This window comes from Eubalaena glacialis, chromosome 6, assembly GCF_028564815.1.
Source record: "Eubalaena glacialis isolate mEubGla1 chromosome 6, mEubGla1.1.hap2.+ XY, whole genome shotgun sequence".
Taxonomy (NCBI): Eukaryota; Metazoa; Chordata; class Mammalia; order Artiodactyla; family Balaenidae; genus Eubalaena; species Eubalaena glacialis.
In genome coordinates, this window is record NC_083721.1 from 141,270,278 (window position 1) to 141,289,331 (window position 19,054).

Here is a 19,054-nt window from a genome sequence, read left to right on the forward strand (position 1 = left end):
CTCCAAAGTGGTGCATATTTTAATAAGAAGCAAAGCTGATGTTCAGGCTCTGAATCTGGTTTGCTTTGAGACACACCAAGCTACTGTCTGATTTCCTTGATTTAGGGGTTTATCGTTTAAGAGGAGCTAGTATCCTCTGCTATGTCTGCACAGCCTTTTGAAGCTCTATCAGCTTTATCACTCTAGCCTCATTAGTCCTCAGCCCAGGCTTGGCTACAAAGGTCTCACACATTCTTGTTTGCTACAGTAATCACTTCAAGTTTATCTTTATAGGGTACTTTCCTTATTTGTTCATTTATTTATTTATACATTCATGACTGCTGTTTTGATTTTCCACATGGTTTTCTTTCACCCTCTCTAGGACAGACTAGATGGTTCTGGGATCATTTTCTGCCTAATAATTGGAAATGGGTATTTCATGTGAAAACGGAAAGTCATGTGGAAGGTTTGGCTGAGGTCACCAGGCACATTCCAAAGTATGGGGGGAAAGTAGAGTGGGATTTACAAAGGCAATAGTTCCTGACCAATGACAGGACTCTTAACCTTTGGCTCACACACTGGATCTCATAAAAGGTTTGAGCTTGGAGTTTAGAGGAGCACTTTTGGAGAGGATGGTTGGTGTGCCATGAGGTCTTTCCCCGCAAGCACACACACACACAAGGAGAGGAGGTAACGTCCTCTTTAAGTCAAGAGAGAGGAGATTTGAGAGGTAACTTGGAGATGACACAGCCTAGAAATTCTAAAGAATGAGACACGATGGCACGCTGCTCTCTGCAAAGGAGAGGCACCCACACTGGGGGGCTGGAACTTCCAGTATTTACTGGGGAAATTGACATATAATTGTTTCCCATGGAGGTGATATGGCTGCATGTAAGAAAGAGCTGTGTTGGGCTCCTCTGATCTCCCATCCAAGAAGGCCACCTGGAGGGGCAAAGAGCTGGCAGCAGATAAAGCTGGAGGCATCACTAGATGCCCAGAGGCTGAGAAAGGCATAAGGGAACATCTGGAATTGAGAGATGCTCACCGTCCTTAAGGGAGCTATGGTGGAGAGACAGCGATGCCCTGACAAATGTGCTTTGGTGGGGGTGGAGGGGGTGGGGGGCAGGAGGGGAAGTCGTTGAAACATTCATGAATGGGCCCAGCTTTAGACATGGGTTACTGAGAAAATGAAGTCCTGAAAAGCACCATCAAGTAGGAACTTTCCTGAATCTCTTTGGCTCCTCTCCCTTCCCCAGCCCATTCTGGAGAGGCCAGAAACCATGGTCAGTAAGAAGAGGGCAGGGCCTGGGAGAAGGGGGCAGAAGTGGGAGGTGGGGAACAATGGATAAAATGCCAACTGTGTGTAGTCGCTTCTGTCATGGTGAGTGGCCTGTGGCAGGGAAAGCGCAGTAAACTTCATGGAGCGTGGAGTTTGAATAGTTCCACGGGGATGGACATATTCATCACCAAGAAGAGGTTCACTTATTTCCTGAAAGTGACTGAGGGCAAGGGAAGAGCTGACCCCCATGAATAAACTGAATGGGTCAACGGTAGACAAAAGTGAAGTAACTTTATAATGGCATCCCAGGTGTCATGCTTATTCAAAGTAACGTTACATATGCATTTTCTCATTTCATCTTCACAATGATCTTCTGAACTAGGTGTTCTGTCATTCACATTTTACAGAGGAGAAAATTTTAAACTTAGAAAAGTTAAGCCACTTGTCCAAGAAAAAATGGCCATGGAGTGGGGATTTGCAGCCCAGTTAACTGACCATTTCCAGAGCTGCCTCTTAGCAACCGTGTAGCCTTCCTCTCCCGGGTGGAAATCCAGGGTTAGTTATAATCCACAGGTAGTTATACAGAATCACAGCTAACCCAGTCAGAACTTTTATAAAAATAGAAACAGTTATTTATCCTTGAAGACCTTTCTTTCCTCTATTGGAAAAATGTCAAAATGTGCTAATTTTTAAGAAGATATTTACCAACTTCTGCAGTGAAGTTTCATAACAAAGCTCTAAACCTCTACGGATGTTCCCTCCCTACCTGTGGCAGCACTTGGCAGCCCCGTTGCCAGGCAACCCAAGTCTGTCAAATAGTTCATTTCTTTGGGACACATTCCGCAGCCTCTGAAACCAACCAGAGTGTAAACAACGGCCTTCTCCTCACACCTTCGGAAGCTGAAGCATTCCCATTCCCAGAGGGGGCATGTACTCCCAGGAGACGGGGAGAAAAAAGGACAGAGTCTCTCCAATATCCTTTCTTAATCCACAAGTCACAAAAAATACTTGATAACAGTGAAAAGTTTCATTTGAAATCCAGAGGCACAAATCTACATTTTCCCACCAGCCCCAGGGAAGGAACAAACACGAAGGACAATTTCAATACTCACTGCTCTCACCCCCCGAGGTACAGATGTTGCGAACGATCCTCTTCTTGACCTTTTTCAGTTCGTCGAAGTTGTGAACTGTCAGTTTTTTATCGGCGGTCCCGGTGATCTGAATGAGCTGCTGGTCATCCACATCCCCTATGCCCACAGAGTAAATGTTGATCCCTTTGTGTCTCAGCTCTTCGGCGGCCTGAGCCACTTCATCTTGGGACTGGCCATCTGTGAGGACCAGCAGCACCTGCGGGGTACCTGTGTTGATCCGGCTGCCCATGTCCGGCTGGAAGTAGTGCCCTACCTGCCGGAGAGCAGAGCCAATGTACGTGTATCCAAAGATCTGCTGGATGTTTTCAATCTGAAAGGAGATCTCCTTTTTGCCGATGAAAGTTCCCAGTGGAAACTCTGGCCGGTAGGTGTGGCTGAACTGGGCAGCTCCTATACGCACTCTGTTGACACTGACATCGAAGTCTTGAACGACAGATGCCAAGAATTTCTTCATCTTCTTGAAGTCATCTGGATGAATGCTATTCGAACCATCCATGAGGAACACTAGGTCTACTTTTTCAATTTCACAATCTACAAAGTACACAGCAACAAAATCAGATTTTTATTCTTTCTCTAACCCAGCAGAAGTCAAACGTTTCCAGCTACAGAAAAATGCTATTTCTGAAGGTGGTTTCTTAGCTTAAGCCACCCTGTGGTCCCATTAATTGGAGAGGAAACAAAAACAAACAATTGGTCATAAAGGCAGCATGAGGCATATACAATTCCCACGTCCTTTTAGGCTTCTCTTGGCTTTTCCGTTTGGTCTCACACTGAGATGTCAGAGAAATGGGTGTGGTGCCACAGAAATATTGTTCTCACCTGCAATCTAGCTTTAACTCTTCCAGAAAGCTCAGTGACAGTAGCAGCATAGCAAGAAAAAACACACCTCCATTTAGGGATGCAAACAAGAGAGAGATGGTCTGTATTATTGGCTTGGCCTTGCTGGCCAGTTGAGCCAATAAGCGCTTTTCTAGTTTCTTAGGGCAAATTGAGCTTTGAGAATCATGACTTCCAGACTATTATCTAGTCAGTTTGTTTCTTAATCAGCCCACTTTTTGGTGTATACAGGCAAAAATGTCTACTTGAGAAAAATGTTTTTGAACAATGCACTGTGGTTTAGAGAGGCTTCCCTTGTCTTAACACAGCAAATTAACAAAAAGAATGTGAAAGGCCGTTGCCAGTGAATGAGTTATGCTTGGCACGAGCTCATGTGTGTTCCTTAGTCTTCTGGAAAGCATTATCATTTCCTTGAATTCCCCAGAGAGCTCACCATTGAACTAACTTTATTAATTCTCATTTTAACCTCAGGAAATGTTAAAGGTGTCTAAGATTCCTGTAGCAGAGATAAGCAAGGAAGAGATAAAATATAGGGTAAACAGATCCTTCGGGAATTGGTTAGTTCATTAAATTCCTTTGTTTCAGTGCCCAAGGGAAAACTTTCAGTATAAAAATTCAATTTCAACTTCTACAGTGGACTTGAAAAGGGCAGATTGATTTTTAGACATTGGCCAACAGAAAGTAAGAGATTCATCCCAGTTTTCAGTGAGATCCAGATGGATTTTGTTAGTTTTGTGAAAGAAAAAGACAGTAGCTGCCTTCTCAGGAGGCAAGGCATATGAAAAACAGGAAAGTTAAATAAATTTTAAAAGGAACTGCACCAAGATATTGAAATCCTTGATTAATATTAATTCACCTAATAAAAAATACTTGCTATTTTTAGTAAAGCACATCCTAATAGAAATACTAAGGAATTTTAATAAACCACAGTCTCCCTTTGAAACAAAAGTGTAAAGTGGCAGCTGAATGAATGAATGAATGCATACATACATACATACAGCAATGCAATTTCCACCTGCTAGAATAGAAACACAGCATCCAGGGCAAAAGAAGTCCTGCTCACACTCTTCTCTGGAAACATCTGAGGCTAAAACCGAGTGCTTAACATTGGGCTCCATATTGCAAATGAGCTTGTGCCATAACAGAAACGGGTGAAGGCACAGGGGACTTCCAGAATGGAGGAGAGAGGACTTCTAGCAGTGGTCGCTGGTTCTTAGGAAGAGAGGGATTTGATTTCTTGTGTAAAGAACAGGAAGAAGAACTAGCAGGTGAAAGTGCATGTAAACACATTTGTGTTCCAATAAATAAAGCCTGTTCGAAGTGGCGAATTTTCCATCATTGGAAGAGTTTAGGCAGAAGTGAGTGGGAATGTTGTGGAAGGCCAAATGAAACATTCTTGAGGTCTTTCCAACCTGAGATTCCACAATGTGGGAACTTCTGCAGAAGCCTCAGTGCCCTTTCTCTTTGGTTTCTCCCTTATTTGGACCTCTGCTGATAATTAAAAACTTAATGGACGAATCTTACCTACTTTTGAAGAGTTACACACACTGGCGGACACATCTGAAAATATCCCCTTCAGGCCTCCGAAAGTTTCCACGAAGAAGTACTTGTCACTCGATCCTGCCATGGCCAGCAGCTCCACGGGGTTGGCACCAGCGATCCCCACGGCCAGGACAAGGATGCCCTTGTCCCGCAAGGCCTTGGCTGTGGCATTGAGCTTATCGGCATCATGGGATTCCCCATCGGTGATTACGATGAGGACCTGGGGGACCCCCTTGTGCAGGCGGCTGCCCCGGGCTTCAGTGAACATGTGGTCTGAGAAGCCCAGGGCCTTGGCGGTGTAAGTGTTGCCCCCCATGGGCTGGTCATTTTGGAGCTCCGAGATCACCTCCCACTTTGTGCCAAGCTTATCCAGATAAAACAGCACCTCTGGGTCATCCGCGTACTTCAGAGCCCCAAACCGGACATGATTCTTGTCCACATCAGCTTTTTTCACCAAGTCAATCATGAAGTCCTTCATGATATTATACTCATCATGGTCAATGCTGCCAGAGTTGTCAATTACAAACACAATGTCTAAAACTTCAATGCGCTTGCATTCTGAAGGAGGAGGAGAAAGGAAAACTGGATGAGATTAGCTTGCACATCATGCAGGACTCCCCTACCCCACCTGTTTTTTAAATGCCAGGGTCTCCTCTCCATAGGATCAAGCTGTACATTGGAATGTCCACTCCCTGGACAACAGACACAACACACATGCATTTGTGCTGCCAGTACATAGTAATGCTCATGTAGGTGGCTTTTAGGACAAGGCAGATGTGATGTGAAGCCTACTGCAGGGGTTGGGAAGGGGGTGGGAAGGTGGGTCACAGGATCATCAGGGATAAACATGTCAAGTGCTTTTGGACCAAAAAAAAAAAAAAAATTCAAATTTCCGAGGAAATTTTCCTGTGTAAGTGGTACCTTCAACATGTGCTTTCGTTTACACTAATTTATTTATTTATTTTAAGCCACAGGAATCATGAGATTTTGTTCTTAAGATGAACCTTGGGGAAATGGCCAGATGAAAATGAATTTGGCAACACTGTATATTTTTTCATGATTAACTTTTCATGGTTACATTTTCTCCCTTTTTGACTTTCTTAAGACATTATCTGTTTTCATGATTGGGCCTCGTCATAAAAATAAGCCTATTTCACACTTGGCCCAACCAAGTGGTCCTAGCATGACTTCTCGTTAACTTTTTAAATGTGGAGTCAATGCCATGGAAAAGTAAAGCAGGAAAGACCCAATTAGTCCATGTGTGTATCACATTCTAACTCAAGGTACAGAGTTCCAAACTCCAACTCACTCATTCTGGAGAAGTGGAATTGTAAGATGGTGAATGATTTAGTCTCTATGTAGCACCATCTCTCTACAGGCCTTAGGAAGGTGTGTTCCAAATGTTAACTCATCCATTCTGGAGAAATGGAATTGTGAGAAGATTCCCCCCACCCCCTCCAAGGCTCACCACATTCCCTTCCTTGACAGCCACTTTATTGCTCCGTGGTAGGGCTGTTGCAAATCCTAAAGCCAATGCACTTCCCCCCTAACTAGAGGCCATGTGTACAGAGCCGTAACCAAATTCTCCAGAAAGTCTGGGTCCACACAAGAAGAAACTATGTCCCTCTGGCCTTCGGCTGCCCAGGGCACCTGCTTGGATTACCCAGGGGTCTGGGGGGTAGACTGCTCAGTGCTGGCACCCTTCAAAAAGGTCAGATTTGTTCTGGGTGGAGTTACCAGGACATGCAATCCAGGTGTATTCCTCTTGCCACAAAACATAGACCGCAGTCACCAAGACTTCCAGTGGGGGTTGACCAGAACTGTTATTTGAACAACAGAACAATGTCTCTCTTTCCCTTCAAAATTCCATTAAGATCCATCTCCTTCATAGAGGTTTTTCAGAATGCCCCTGTCGTCAAGTCCCATGGGTCGCAGTATAAATCGGTCCCTTATTTCTGCTGAACCTACGTTTTATCACTTCCCTTACTCTGCAGTCTCCTAGGAACATGTTGGTGACTACCCTACTTATTTCCTTGGAAGCATCCATTGCTCAAGTTCATATATTATATTCCTCCTTTATAGGATTTAATAAATATCAACATGTTTTTACAAAGATTATCTCATTTTATGTAAGTATTGATTTTTAAAAATTGTAAAATGAACAAACATGTATAGTGGATGTTAGGTCAAAGAGGAGACACCTTGCCCAGGAGGTTATATCCCTCTATCGCCTGTCTCAGCAGACCACATGTAGCCCCCAAACTCAGATTATACAAGGCTGGGCCCCTGCCTCAAGGTGGAACTGACTCTGTGATGTAATTCATGCTCCAGTGTTCCCCGTGGGATGAGGCTGAAGCTGGACTCCAGCTGAGACCACCTCCTTGCTTAACTCTTACCCATGCCCTGTGCTGCCTTCCTTACTTCTCTTCTGAAAACACCTCCTCAATAAATCAAAAAGTCTACAAATAATGAATGCTGGAGAGGTGTGGAGAAAAGGGAACCCTCCTACATTGTTGGTGGCAATGTAAATTGGTGAAGCCACTATGGAGAACAGTATGGAGAGTCCTTAAAAAACTAAAAATAGAGCTACCGTATGATGCTGCAATCCCACTCCTGGGCATAAATCCAGAGGTAACCATAATTCGAAAAGATACATGCACCCCAATGTTCATAGTAGCACTGTTTACAATAGTTGAGGCAAGGAACAACCTAAATGTCCATATATATAATGGAATATTACTCAGCCATAAAAAGAATGAAATAATACCATTTGCAGCAACATGGATGGACCTAGAGATTATCATACTAAGTGAAGTAAGCCAGACAGAGAAAGACAAATATAATATGATATCACTTATACGTGGAATCTAAAAAGAAAAAGATACAAATGAACTTATTTACAAAACAAACTCAGAGACAGAAAACAAACTTATGGTCACCAAAGGAGAGGAGGGGGGAAAGGGATAAATTAGGAGGTTGGGATTAAATATACGCACTACTATATATAAAATAGATAACCAACAAGGACCTACGGTATAGCACAGGGAACTATACTCAATATTTTATAATAACCTATATGGGAAAAGAAACTGAAAAAGAACATATATATGTATGTATGTATAACTGAATCACTTTGCTGTACACCTGAAACTAACACGACATTGTAAATCAACTATACTTCAATAAAATTTTTAAAAAAGGAAAAGCAATAGATAAATAAATAAATAAATCACTTCCACAAGAACCCCTGACTCAGCTTCTGCTTCTAGGGAACCAGACCTAAAATCCGGTATGATACTATTTTCCTTAAATGGAGGATTCATCACCCTAGTGCTTTGTCTACAAAAGGGAAAGAATCTAGGTGAATCAGAATTGTTCCTTACTGTTTAATTTAACAGTTCTGTTGAGGAAACTTTCATTTCTATAAGCAGGTCAAAAGCCACTAGGATACAATGTTCAAATAGTAGTCTGCTTAGTTCAAGAAACAACGACTAACATGTATGTGTGGCATTTGGATAATCCCCCTATAGTGAATATGTCCATGCTTACCTTCACGGGGGCTGCATATTCCAAAAACAAGGTCGTCTTCAATGTGTTGCAGAATGTCAAAATTCTTAACATAAAAAACCATCTCTGGCCTCCCACTGATCTCCTCAAGCTGGGTGACATTGGAGCCAAACACCCCCACGGAGTAGATAATTATGCCTTCTTGCCGAAGTGCCACTGCTGGGTCCTTGACTATGTCCTGAGCCTCACCGTCCGTGATGAGGATGAGGAACTTCCTGACGTTGGGCCGGGCCCCCTTGGCAGGGCTGAAGTACTGAGACACGAAGGTCAGGGCGCTACCGGTCAAGGTAGTTTCTCCAATGTGAGCCATTCGGTCTATTGCATCTGAAATTTCCCCCTGGGACATATATCTGTTGAGCTGAAACTCCTCCTTATTGATGTCACTGAACTGGACTACACCGATTTGCACCCTATCTGCCCCAATCTGAGATTTGCTCACCAGGTTTTTCATAAATGTTTTCATTTTGATGAAGTTTTCAAGTCCTATACTGCCAGAACTGTCCACCAGAAACATGATGTCGGCCTTCATCTCTTTGCAGGCTACACAAGAGAAAGGAGATGGGTTATTCAAGTTGGCTTCGTGTAAAAAGATTAAGAGTGAACAGGAAAACCCAAACCACAAATAATTCTATATGTAAGTTAAGCATGTACTTGGTAAGGGCTGTTATCAGGTAAATAATGCATTGAAGGCAATGAGAGGGAGCCTATTCTCTTTGTTATTTAGAAATTTGCTTTAATATGTAACTCAGGGTTTCTCAACCTCAGAACTACTGACATTGTGGGCTGGAAAATTTGTATTGTGGAGGGCAATCCATGCACTGTAGGATACTGTAGGATGTTTAGCAGTATCCCTGCCCTCTACCTGTTAGATGCCAGTAGTGCTGCCCCAATTATGACCACCAAAAATGTCTCTAGACATTGCCAACTATTCCCTAAGGGGGCAAAATCACCCCTGGTTGAAAACTACTGATCTAACTCTAGAAGATTTCATACACATTTTATCAAAAAACAATTTAAATAAACCTGTAGTACTCCTTAAAATCAGAAATCATTTGATCATATTACACAGGCAGTGTCTAATCATAGATCTATCCTCACAGAGATTTGTGGGGAGAAGCTAATTAATACTTATTAGAAGCTAATTAATTAGCACTCCCCTAGTTATCACCACCAAAATTGTCTCTAGACATTGCCAACCATCCCCTGAGGGGGAAAAAATCACCCCTAGTTGAAAATTACTTATCTAGCTCTAGAAGATTTCATACAAATTTTATTAAAAAGCAACTTAAATAAATCTGAAATATTCTTTTTATGCTTCAGATAATAATTAGAGCAACACTATAATGGGCCCTTCATTTTGTTCTGGATAATAAACAGCTCCACGAGTCAATGAATCTCAGCTTGGTCATTTATGCTGTTTCTGCACACCTGCAGCGTCAAACACTGTAGGAAACAGATGCAAATTGTTATGTATAGGATGGATAAACAAAAAGGTCCTACTGTACAGCACAAGAAACTATATTCAATATCCTGTGGTAAACCATAATGGAAAAGAATATGAAAAAGAATGTGTATATACGTATAACTGTACAGCAGAAGTTAACACAGCATTGTAAATCAACTATATTTCAATTAAAAAAAAAAATACTGCAGGAAAGCAATTTGGGAGCTGAAGTCCAAAGGCAAGGAGTCCTACCTTCTTCGGCACAGATTTCTTGAACAACCTGGTTTCTTATGTCTTTCAAGGCATCAAAGTCATGCACATAGTACACCCGCTTCTCCTCGCCTGCGATTTCTCGCAGCTGTGTCTCGTTGGCCTCCTTGACCCCGATGGCATAGACATGGATGAGCTCCTCTCTCAGTCTGTTTGCAGGCCCCAAGATGCTGTCCTGGGACACGCCGTTGGTCAGGACAACAAGGTGGCATGGCACTCTGTTTTCCCGCTGCCTCTTTGCTTTCTGCAGCAGCCCCAGGGTGAAGTTCAAGGCTGCGCCTGTGTTTGTGTTCCCGCCCAGCTGCCTGATGTTCTCGATGGCCTTTCCCACATCATGCTTGTTGGTGTATTTATTGATCTCAAATTCCAAGTCCCAGCGGTCAGCATACTGGACAGCCCCAACTCGCACCTTCTGGGGAGCGATGTTGAACATCCCTACAACCTCCGAAAGGAAGGTCTTCATTTCCTGGAAGTCCGTGGCCTGGGTGCTCCCAGAGCCATCGATGAGCAGATAGATGTCTGCTTCCTCAGTGTCCACACAACCTAAAATGCAACACGAAAACTGAGTGTGGCATTGGGGCAAGTGGGACAGAGACACAGAGGCAGGTGGGAGGAAGGACAAACACCAGCCTCGTCAGACAGAAAAATGGGAAACAGTTTCTCCGTGTTAAAGACCCAAATGAATTGTCTGTGACAGTTTGAGATGATTTACATCAGGAATCAGAGTCAATCTGGATGTTGTAAAAGATTAGAAAGAAAACATGAAGATGCTTTTTACAAGTCACTTCTCTTAGCAGGGAGTAACTGCTTAGCAAAATGTTAAGTGGTGATTTGCGAGCTAGAGAAGGTAGCATTTAACTGGACATGGTGGACAAAGCGCTGTCTTTCTTGAAATCTTGAACAAAGTGTTTACTCTTCATCCACTCCTGGTCAGTTAACACAACCAGGGGTATTGTCAGTGGCCTTATTTATGTCAGGCAGTGACACTTCTGTAGTCGACATGCTCTAAATATTTGTTGAAGGATGCAGATATATATACGTATTGCATGCACACACATAATTTATGAAAAATACATGTGTATGTATGAAATATATGAAATACATTGCTCTCTGTCTCTCTCTAAACTCACTGATACTAGAATAGTACCTCCCAATAAATTCATTACTCTGTCCTCAGTCCAAATCATGCTTCCTGTTTATTCTCTAAATTGGAATTTGAGGCTGAGGGAAGAAGAGGAGGGAGAGAAAAGTACACCCACACAAAAAAAAGAAAGGAAAGAGCAAGGAAACATGAGAGGCAAAGGTGAGAAAGGAAAACGTGCAGAGTGGGAAATAACACAGGAAGGTATTCTGGAGTGTTGAGAAGTAACAAAGAATCCAAGTAAAGCTGTGCAAAAGAGCAAATAAAAAAAGAAATCCCTTCTTCCCATTCCAACACCTCAATAGCTTTTATTCTCCTCCAATTTACATTTCCTATTATCACGTTAAATTAAAAAGTCAAGAACTCACTCTCCCTCCCTACATCATGCCCGCCAAGCCCTTTTGTAGACAGAACACTTGCAAGACAAGAAAAAAGCAAAACGATGGGAATAATCCTTCTCTCAGCAAAAGGCTTTACCAGATTTGAGGGTTTCAGTCCTTTCGGAAATGACAGAGACTGTGTGTGTGATATGGTTCCGCAGTTTCTTTAGAAACGTCTGGTTGTGGGCAGCCAGGTCGGAGAAGGTTTTCAGTTTGGAGACGTACTGCTCGGCAGGGTGAGATGCGATCTTCTCCAGCTGGGCGTCGCTGGCCCCCTCTATGCCCATGGTGAAGATGGTCACCCCCTGGCGCCGGAGGTTCACAGCAGCCTTGGTCACGTTGTCCTCAGACGGGCTGTGGGTCACCAGCACAGCTATCTGTGGCACCCCCTGATTCTTCCGACTGCCGTGCTGCACGCTGAAGACCTCCTTCCTGATCTTTCTCAAGGCAGCTCCAGTGTAGGCCTTCCCGGCCTGCGGAGAGAGGCTCTGTATATCCTGGAGAACCTCCGACTTGTTTATGCCACTGCTCAGTGCGTGAATCACCTTCGTCTCATTGCTATAGGCCACAAGGCCAACCCTCATGCAGTTTTCCTTGATGTCCAGAGCAGATACACTTCCTTCCAGGAATTCTTTAAGATAGTCAAAGTCCTCCCAGCTGCCGTTGACGGACATATCCAACAGGAACACAACATCTGCCACAGAAGGGCCTTGGCAAACTGTGGGCAAGGAATGAATAGGCAGAGTTTCAATTCAGCATCTCTGCTCAGCATTAAAATACACGGAGAACTCAACCAGAACTTAGTTATGCCCTTAAAGATGGAAGGAGGTGTACAAAATGATTATGAAGCTGAGATCAGAGGGTCCTGGGTTCAAAGGTGGGAGCTTAGCTAATCTTCCAGCTCCAATGTCCACATCTGTAAAATATAGGTAACCATAATATTGATCTCATAGAGTTGTTATGGGGATTAGATGAGATCATGTGTTTAGCATGGGGCCTGGCACGTAAAAGTCACTCAGTGAACAGAAGCTACTGCTATTGTATTAAAATCACTAATAAAATCAGTAGTTATAGTCTAAACATTCTTAAAGGATGGTAATGGAATAGCAATTGACATTCCAATATTTTATTTGGGAAAGATGCTATTAATAGGATTCCCATATTTTCATAGATTGCTACAGGGAAAGCAGCCTTCTCCAGTATCAATAGACAGTTATATATGTCATCTCACTCAAACTGACTTAACCAGACATAACGTGAGTTTCTTACATCACTTGTTTGGACTTGTACACTTTGAGCAAATTGTTTTTTACTGGCTCTCTCCTGCCCCTCTCTTGAATGGTGTTTATAAACTCTTGGCCATTCTTGCTAATAGGAGAGTACAAGGGGACAGACCAGGACAGCAGGTTGGAGTTGGAGCAGAACACAGGGAAGCTAATTTAGAACAGAGCTGCAGGAAGGGGCAGAGCGGGACTGAAACCACACAGGTGTGGCTCTGACTCCAGACTGCAGCCTCGTCCAGGGCCAGGTCACATCATCTCTAAGAGTGCCCGCAAGTTCCTCTCTGCAGAACAGAGGTTTTGGACTTCCTGAAGTTGTTTCGAGCTCTAACATCCTTTGATGACATTATATGGCTTCTGGAGTCAAGGATTTCTTTAGGAGCAAATCGACCTTTTAAATGAACCAGGAATAAAACTACATAGCAACTGAAGCCCAGGAAGAAAGCTCAGGCAGCTGGGTAGCAGGGTGGAGGCAGCCTGTGAATGATGAGCAATAAGTGAAACATGGAAAACCAAGGCTCACCAAGTTCACTGGATTTAAAAAGGCCACAATCATTCCACATGCAGAATTTAACATCTGAAAATGCAGCCCAGCTTTTGGGGAAGGGGATGTTCATAGAGTCTCCATCCTCTCCTCTTGTTGATCTTCCAAAAGCATTTTATCATCATCCCTACACACGCGCCCTGAACCCACCTTCCACAAGAATGTCATTGACTGCTCCTTCCTTGTACTGAGCCGCATCCTTGAGAATCTGCGTCATGTTTTGGGAGAACGTGCTGAGGTCTCGGACCGTCCGGAGGCTGTAGCGGAACTGGTCTGTGGCCATGGCCTTCAGGGTCTCCTCGGACGCCCCCTGCATCCCCACAGAGATGATCCTCACCCCTTTGTTGCGCAGCGCCTCGGAGGCCTCTTCCACGGCATCCTCAGACTCGGCCGAAGCCAGGACCACCAGGATCGGGGGAAACTGTCTCCTGTCCCTCCCATTTGAGAAGTAGGTCGTGTGTACCTCCCGGAGAGCATTCCCAATCCGCAGGGAGCCACCCAAGAACATGAAATTCTTCTTGAGGTGGTTCAACATGGGGCCTCTGCTCTTGAAGGTGCTGAGCTGGAATTCTCCGTGGAGCCTATCGCTGTACTGGGCCAGGCCCACACGGTACTTGTGGGCCTCTATGGGGAGGCTGGTGATCACTTTGTTGATGAACGTCTTTACAAACGGGAAGGATTTAATTCCCACGTGGTCAGAGCTGTCCACCAGAAACACCACATCGGCATACTCAGGGCCTACAAACCCATAGACAAACACAAACAAAGCAAACTTCAAAAATTTACTACCAAGTTTAATGCCAACCACATGGGAAAAACATTACTTCCCTCTTTTGCTTGTATTTGTAATATCTTTCCAATGCACTGAAAATAATACACATTCTCTCAAGAAAAATATTGTTTCTTGGGCTGATTCTTTATACACCCTCTCGTTTGAACTGATCATGAAATTAAGCATCACCTTTGCAAGGAATTAAGTAGAAATAGGTAAATATAAAGAAGTAAAAAATCATGGGTTTTTATATGTTTAGTGGATAATTTCCCCATGTCTTTTTTTTCTTTCAGAATTTGACCTCAATTTATATCAACAGGATAAACATTTTCATTGAGAATCTAATCAAATTTGTTTGAATGGAGAAATCTAAAAAATAGCCTTTCATTGTGATTTCCACTTAAGCAACGCAACAAGTGATCTGATTAACTTATAAACATATTCGTTTTGTATTCAAAGTGTCAAATTGGTGAAGTTTAAAAAAAATCCTAAAAATCATAAATATGAGATTGCCTTAATCTATCTTAAAGTTATTTACAATATTTTTTGATGAGTGGGAATTATAATTGGTAAATTTATTCTCACAAATGTAAAATGTGATAGAAACATTAACATTCCTACCTTAAGCTAGGAATAGGATGAAACTTTTAATTTCTATTAAGAATATAATTTTTATAGAGGAATACAATACTTTGCTGAGATTTTAAGGCTTCATTCGATGCCAGATTCAATGCTAGGTATGTAAAATTATATTTTTATGTGATAGAGAGTTATTTGGTTCAAGCACAAAATATCATTCACTCATGGTCTGTCTGCTGGTTTGAATTCAGAGCTCTTACCACTGTTCTGTAAGATCCATTTCTAGTCCAGGGAAGGGAGGGAAATATTTGTGTGCATCTGGATGGTGTATGTTTAAGAAAATACAGTGTAATTGAACAAGCAATGTGAGTCCTGACTTTGTTATCAGCTAATTCTTCCAGCTCTGTCAAGCCATTCAGTATACTTGGGCCTCAGTTTCCTCATATTTAAAATGAGTAGATTCAACTAGAAAATATCTAAGGTCTCTCCTCACTCTGAGTTTCTGATTATCTGAAATAGTCACAAAATAAATTCTAATCAAATTAAAAGAACTTCGATCTTTTCCTGTCTACAACTGCGAGGAAATCAGCTTTGGCACCCCAGCATGTTACTTCATTCTCTTTAGAGCAGTCTGATCAAGGCATAGTGGATAAAATCATTCTTTCTTTTCTTCTAAACAACCTGATTTCAACCAGTTTGAGATTGCTTTGATGATCATATAGCCAGCAGCATCTCAGGGGAAAAACTAATTGAGGGGGGATCAACATCTTCCTCCAAGAGAAGGCTGTAACCCCTCTGAGGACTGTCAGGTGAGTACTGCCTAGGATGGCTTGACTTGTGACCAAAAGTGACCTTTCTATTCATGGACAAATCCCCACATTTTGTATGGAGAAAAGAAATGTAGCCACTGGCACAGGAGGCATATTTAGGTTCTAACCAGGCCCATCACTATACCTGAACCACAGAATAACTGGGGAAAAAGCATTGCCTTTCTTTAGAAAGCTTAATAATAGGCCTAGTGAGACATCAAAGGAAGATGTTTGCAGGGCAAAGTCTAATCTGTCTCTCCAGAAAACTTGCTTCCAAGGTCAGAGTCCTTGAGAAAACTGTAAAAGCCAATCTAGGTGGCCCTGGACATGAAGCGACCAATATAAGAACTGATTATTTAGGACGTGGTAGAGGCTGTGAAGGCCTCTAAGGGCCAGTATTTTGACTTCAAGTCCACTGGACATAGATTGCTGACAGTGGATGGCTCTGGAGCTCTCTCTTCAGGGTAAAAGCACTTTCTTTACAATAATCAGACACTCAGTTTAAATTGGAGCAAAATCTGGATGCTTAACTAAGACAAATGTTTCGGCACAAATGAATTAGAAAGAGACATTTCAAATTTTCCAGGCCTGAACTTAATGTTAAAAGAGAATTTTCATGCAGCCTCCCAGAAGACCTAGAAGGAGTTGAAACTGAGGACAAGAAAATAGCTCTCATATCTTCCTATTGTGAACAAGGAATAAGATCCAGAAACAAATGATCTTCAAAGGAACACAGGGTGACATCAAAAGAAATTGAGCTGCCACTCCCACCCTTACCATCATCAAAATCAAAACAAAGCAAAACAAAACTCTTAACTTTTAAGCAAGTCAAACGCATATATTATTTTCCATAATGAAAATTAAGGAAAAGAATTCTTCTCATTTTTTTCCTTACCAGAATGTTGGTTGACAGAAACGTGGGAACAAATTATCATAAGGAGCAAAGTGAGCAGCATTTTCATATTATAACCTGAAAAATCACCAACTTGAAATCTGAAAAGGCAAAAATATAAACATCTAAAATTATTGTGGATATTATTTGGAAATCAAGACTCAAACACATATGAGCACACAAAATTATATAGTAAATTGGGTGCAACAGAAGACAAGGAATTTCTGAGGTTCCCTGACCTTCGGCTCTGTGAAGTGCTTTGGAGAAAAATGAACCGTCAACATTTACAGAATCACAAAAGCTTCTCCTGGTCCCCAGACCCTGTAGAAACATGAGATTTTAGATTGTCAATGGAAGCAGCCAGATGCATTCTAGTTCCACCAATATTATGTGTTCCTGCTAATCAATTTTCCTATAGCCTCGTGTCACCCTCTGTCTACTCATTGCCAAGACAATTCAGAGTTCACAGTTGGGACACAGTCTAAGAGCTGATTTGTAATTCTTCCATCATGAACCTGTAGGTCAGTTTCATACTTGAGAAGTATTTCTAGATGTGGTCAAAATTCTCTTTTCTCCTTTTCCTACATGATTAGAAAGGTAACTATTTCCCTTTATTCTTAAATTTGAGAGAAGACATAAAGAAATAAGTAGTGACCCTCCATATTGCATATGATGTCTTGGTCCTCAAAATGATGCAATTGGTACCATTTTTATTCCAACAACCTAGAACTGCCTGAAGCAAAGTTTTCCAATTCTGGTTTGGCCTAAAGCATTTTCAGCCACCTTGAATTATTCTTTCATGGGATAAAATAGGATATTGAAGATATTGACAATAAATATTTCAGTTAAGCAGGTTGGGCTCATTCATTCACTCATTCATCCATTGAATAAAAAATGAATTGATCCGTGTTAATAAACTAGTATTTCTGTTTCTTGCTTAATTCGTACCCAAACGTGTATTTGATACAAATGGCTGTCTCATTCCTTGTCAGGCAGGCTCCTATTGTGTAATATTTCACCCTTTCAGAAAAGGGACCTTTGCCATGAAAATTCCATCCCCATTTCCTCATCTACTCCATTGTCCCTCTGACATTCTGGAACTTGGGACTCTGTTCTGTTCCTTCATAGGAAACCTAGATGATTTAAACTTTTCAGGCTGTGAGTCAATTTATCCATCCTATTTCAGAGGAAATCAGTAAGCTGGAAGGGGCCTTTAAGAGGTTGTTTTTAGTCCAACCTTTCATTTTAGAGGAACTTTGGTCCCAAAGTGGATTGTCCAAAGTGAAAACCAAGTCATACTATGTGTACAAATTTTCTACTAATGTGTATAACAATAATAACAAAGTCTACCATTTGGTCAGTCTTGACCATGTTCCATGCCCTGTGCTAGCAGCTTTATACTTGTTCTCCTGTTTGATATCTATAGGAAACCTAGAAGCAGGTCATATTATTGTTCCTATTCTGCAGATAAGGAAACAGATTCATAAAGGGGAATGTGATTCAAGGTCACACGGATAAAATGGGCCACAGTTCAGACTAGAGCCACATCTATCCAATTCTAAAATCTGGACCCTCAAACTTAGTTCCTCTGCATCCCAAACTCAGTATTATTTTTAAAATTTATTTTATTGAAGTATAGCTGATTTACAAAGTTGTGTTAATTTCTGCTATATAGCAAAGTGATTCAGTTATACATATATATTCTTTTTCATATTCTTTTCCATTACAGTTTATTACAGGATATTGAATATATTTCCCTATGCTATACAGTAGGACCTTGTTTATCCATTCTATACATAATACCAAACTCAACATTATGAACACAATAAGTGTCTCCAAGTTTTTTGGTTCTATGTCTTTTTTTCTAAGTATTAGGGGTTACTGGTACTTGTTTTCATGCCTTTTTATTTTTGCTTTTCAAACCGGGGCTTTATGCTCTTCACTTCTTTTCTGTTTATGTTATGAACTTTATAAATGAGTGTTATCTTTAGGAGTTATGAGAGATAAGAGACTTTAGGTTACTCCATAGGATAAATGCCAAAGACGGGAAGAAAATAGTACTGAATGGAAGTTAAAACCTGGAGAGAAAAGTGAGGGTTACGTAAGGCCACAGTAGTCCCAAACAGTATGCAGCATCCGAAATTTCCCCATGCAGGTGGTCAATACTACTGGTACATTAAGAGTTGAGTTCTTTGGGATAGCATTTTGTAAAACAATTTTCTTTTTTTAACATCTTTACTGGAGTATAATTGCTATACAATGGTGTGTTAGTTTCTGCCGTATAACAAAGTGAATCAACTATACATATACATACATCACCATATCCCCTCCCTCTTGCGTCTCCCTCCCACCCTCCCTATGCCACCACTCTAGGTGGTCAAAACGCACCGAGCTGATCTCCCTGTGCTATGTGGCTGCTTCCCACTAGCTATCTATTTTATATTTGGTAGTGTATATATGTCCATGCCACTCTCTCACTTCGTCCCAGCGTCCCCTTCCCCCTCCCCGTGTCCTCAAGTCCATTCTCTATGTCTGCATCTTTATTCCTGTCCTGCCTCTAGGTTCTTCAGAACCTTTTTTTTTTTTTT

General features: G+C 41.9%; 1 protein-coding gene across 1 annotated transcript in view; it reads right to left on the reverse strand.

Moving 5' to 3' along the window:
- The window catches only part of COL6A6 (collagen type VI alpha 6 chain), a 160,291-nt gene that overhangs the window by 92,554 nt on the left and 48,683 nt on the right, over nt 1-19,054 (reverse strand). Inside the window, exons 2-8 of the mRNA XM_061194691.1 lie at nt 16,470-16,567; nt 13,565-14,152; nt 11,688-12,308; nt 10,052-10,612; nt 8,338-8,895; nt 4,771-5,346; nt 2,371-2,940 (exon numbers count right to left, since the gene is read on the reverse strand). Coding sequence (XP_061050674.1) covers nt 2,371-2,940; nt 4,771-5,346; nt 8,338-8,895; nt 10,052-10,612; nt 11,688-12,308; nt 13,565-14,152; nt 16,470-16,567 — 3,572 coding nt within the window. The remainder of the gene's footprint in view (nt 1-2,370; nt 2,941-4,770; nt 5,347-8,337; nt 8,896-10,051; nt 10,613-11,687; nt 12,309-13,564; nt 14,153-16,469; nt 16,568-19,054) is intronic.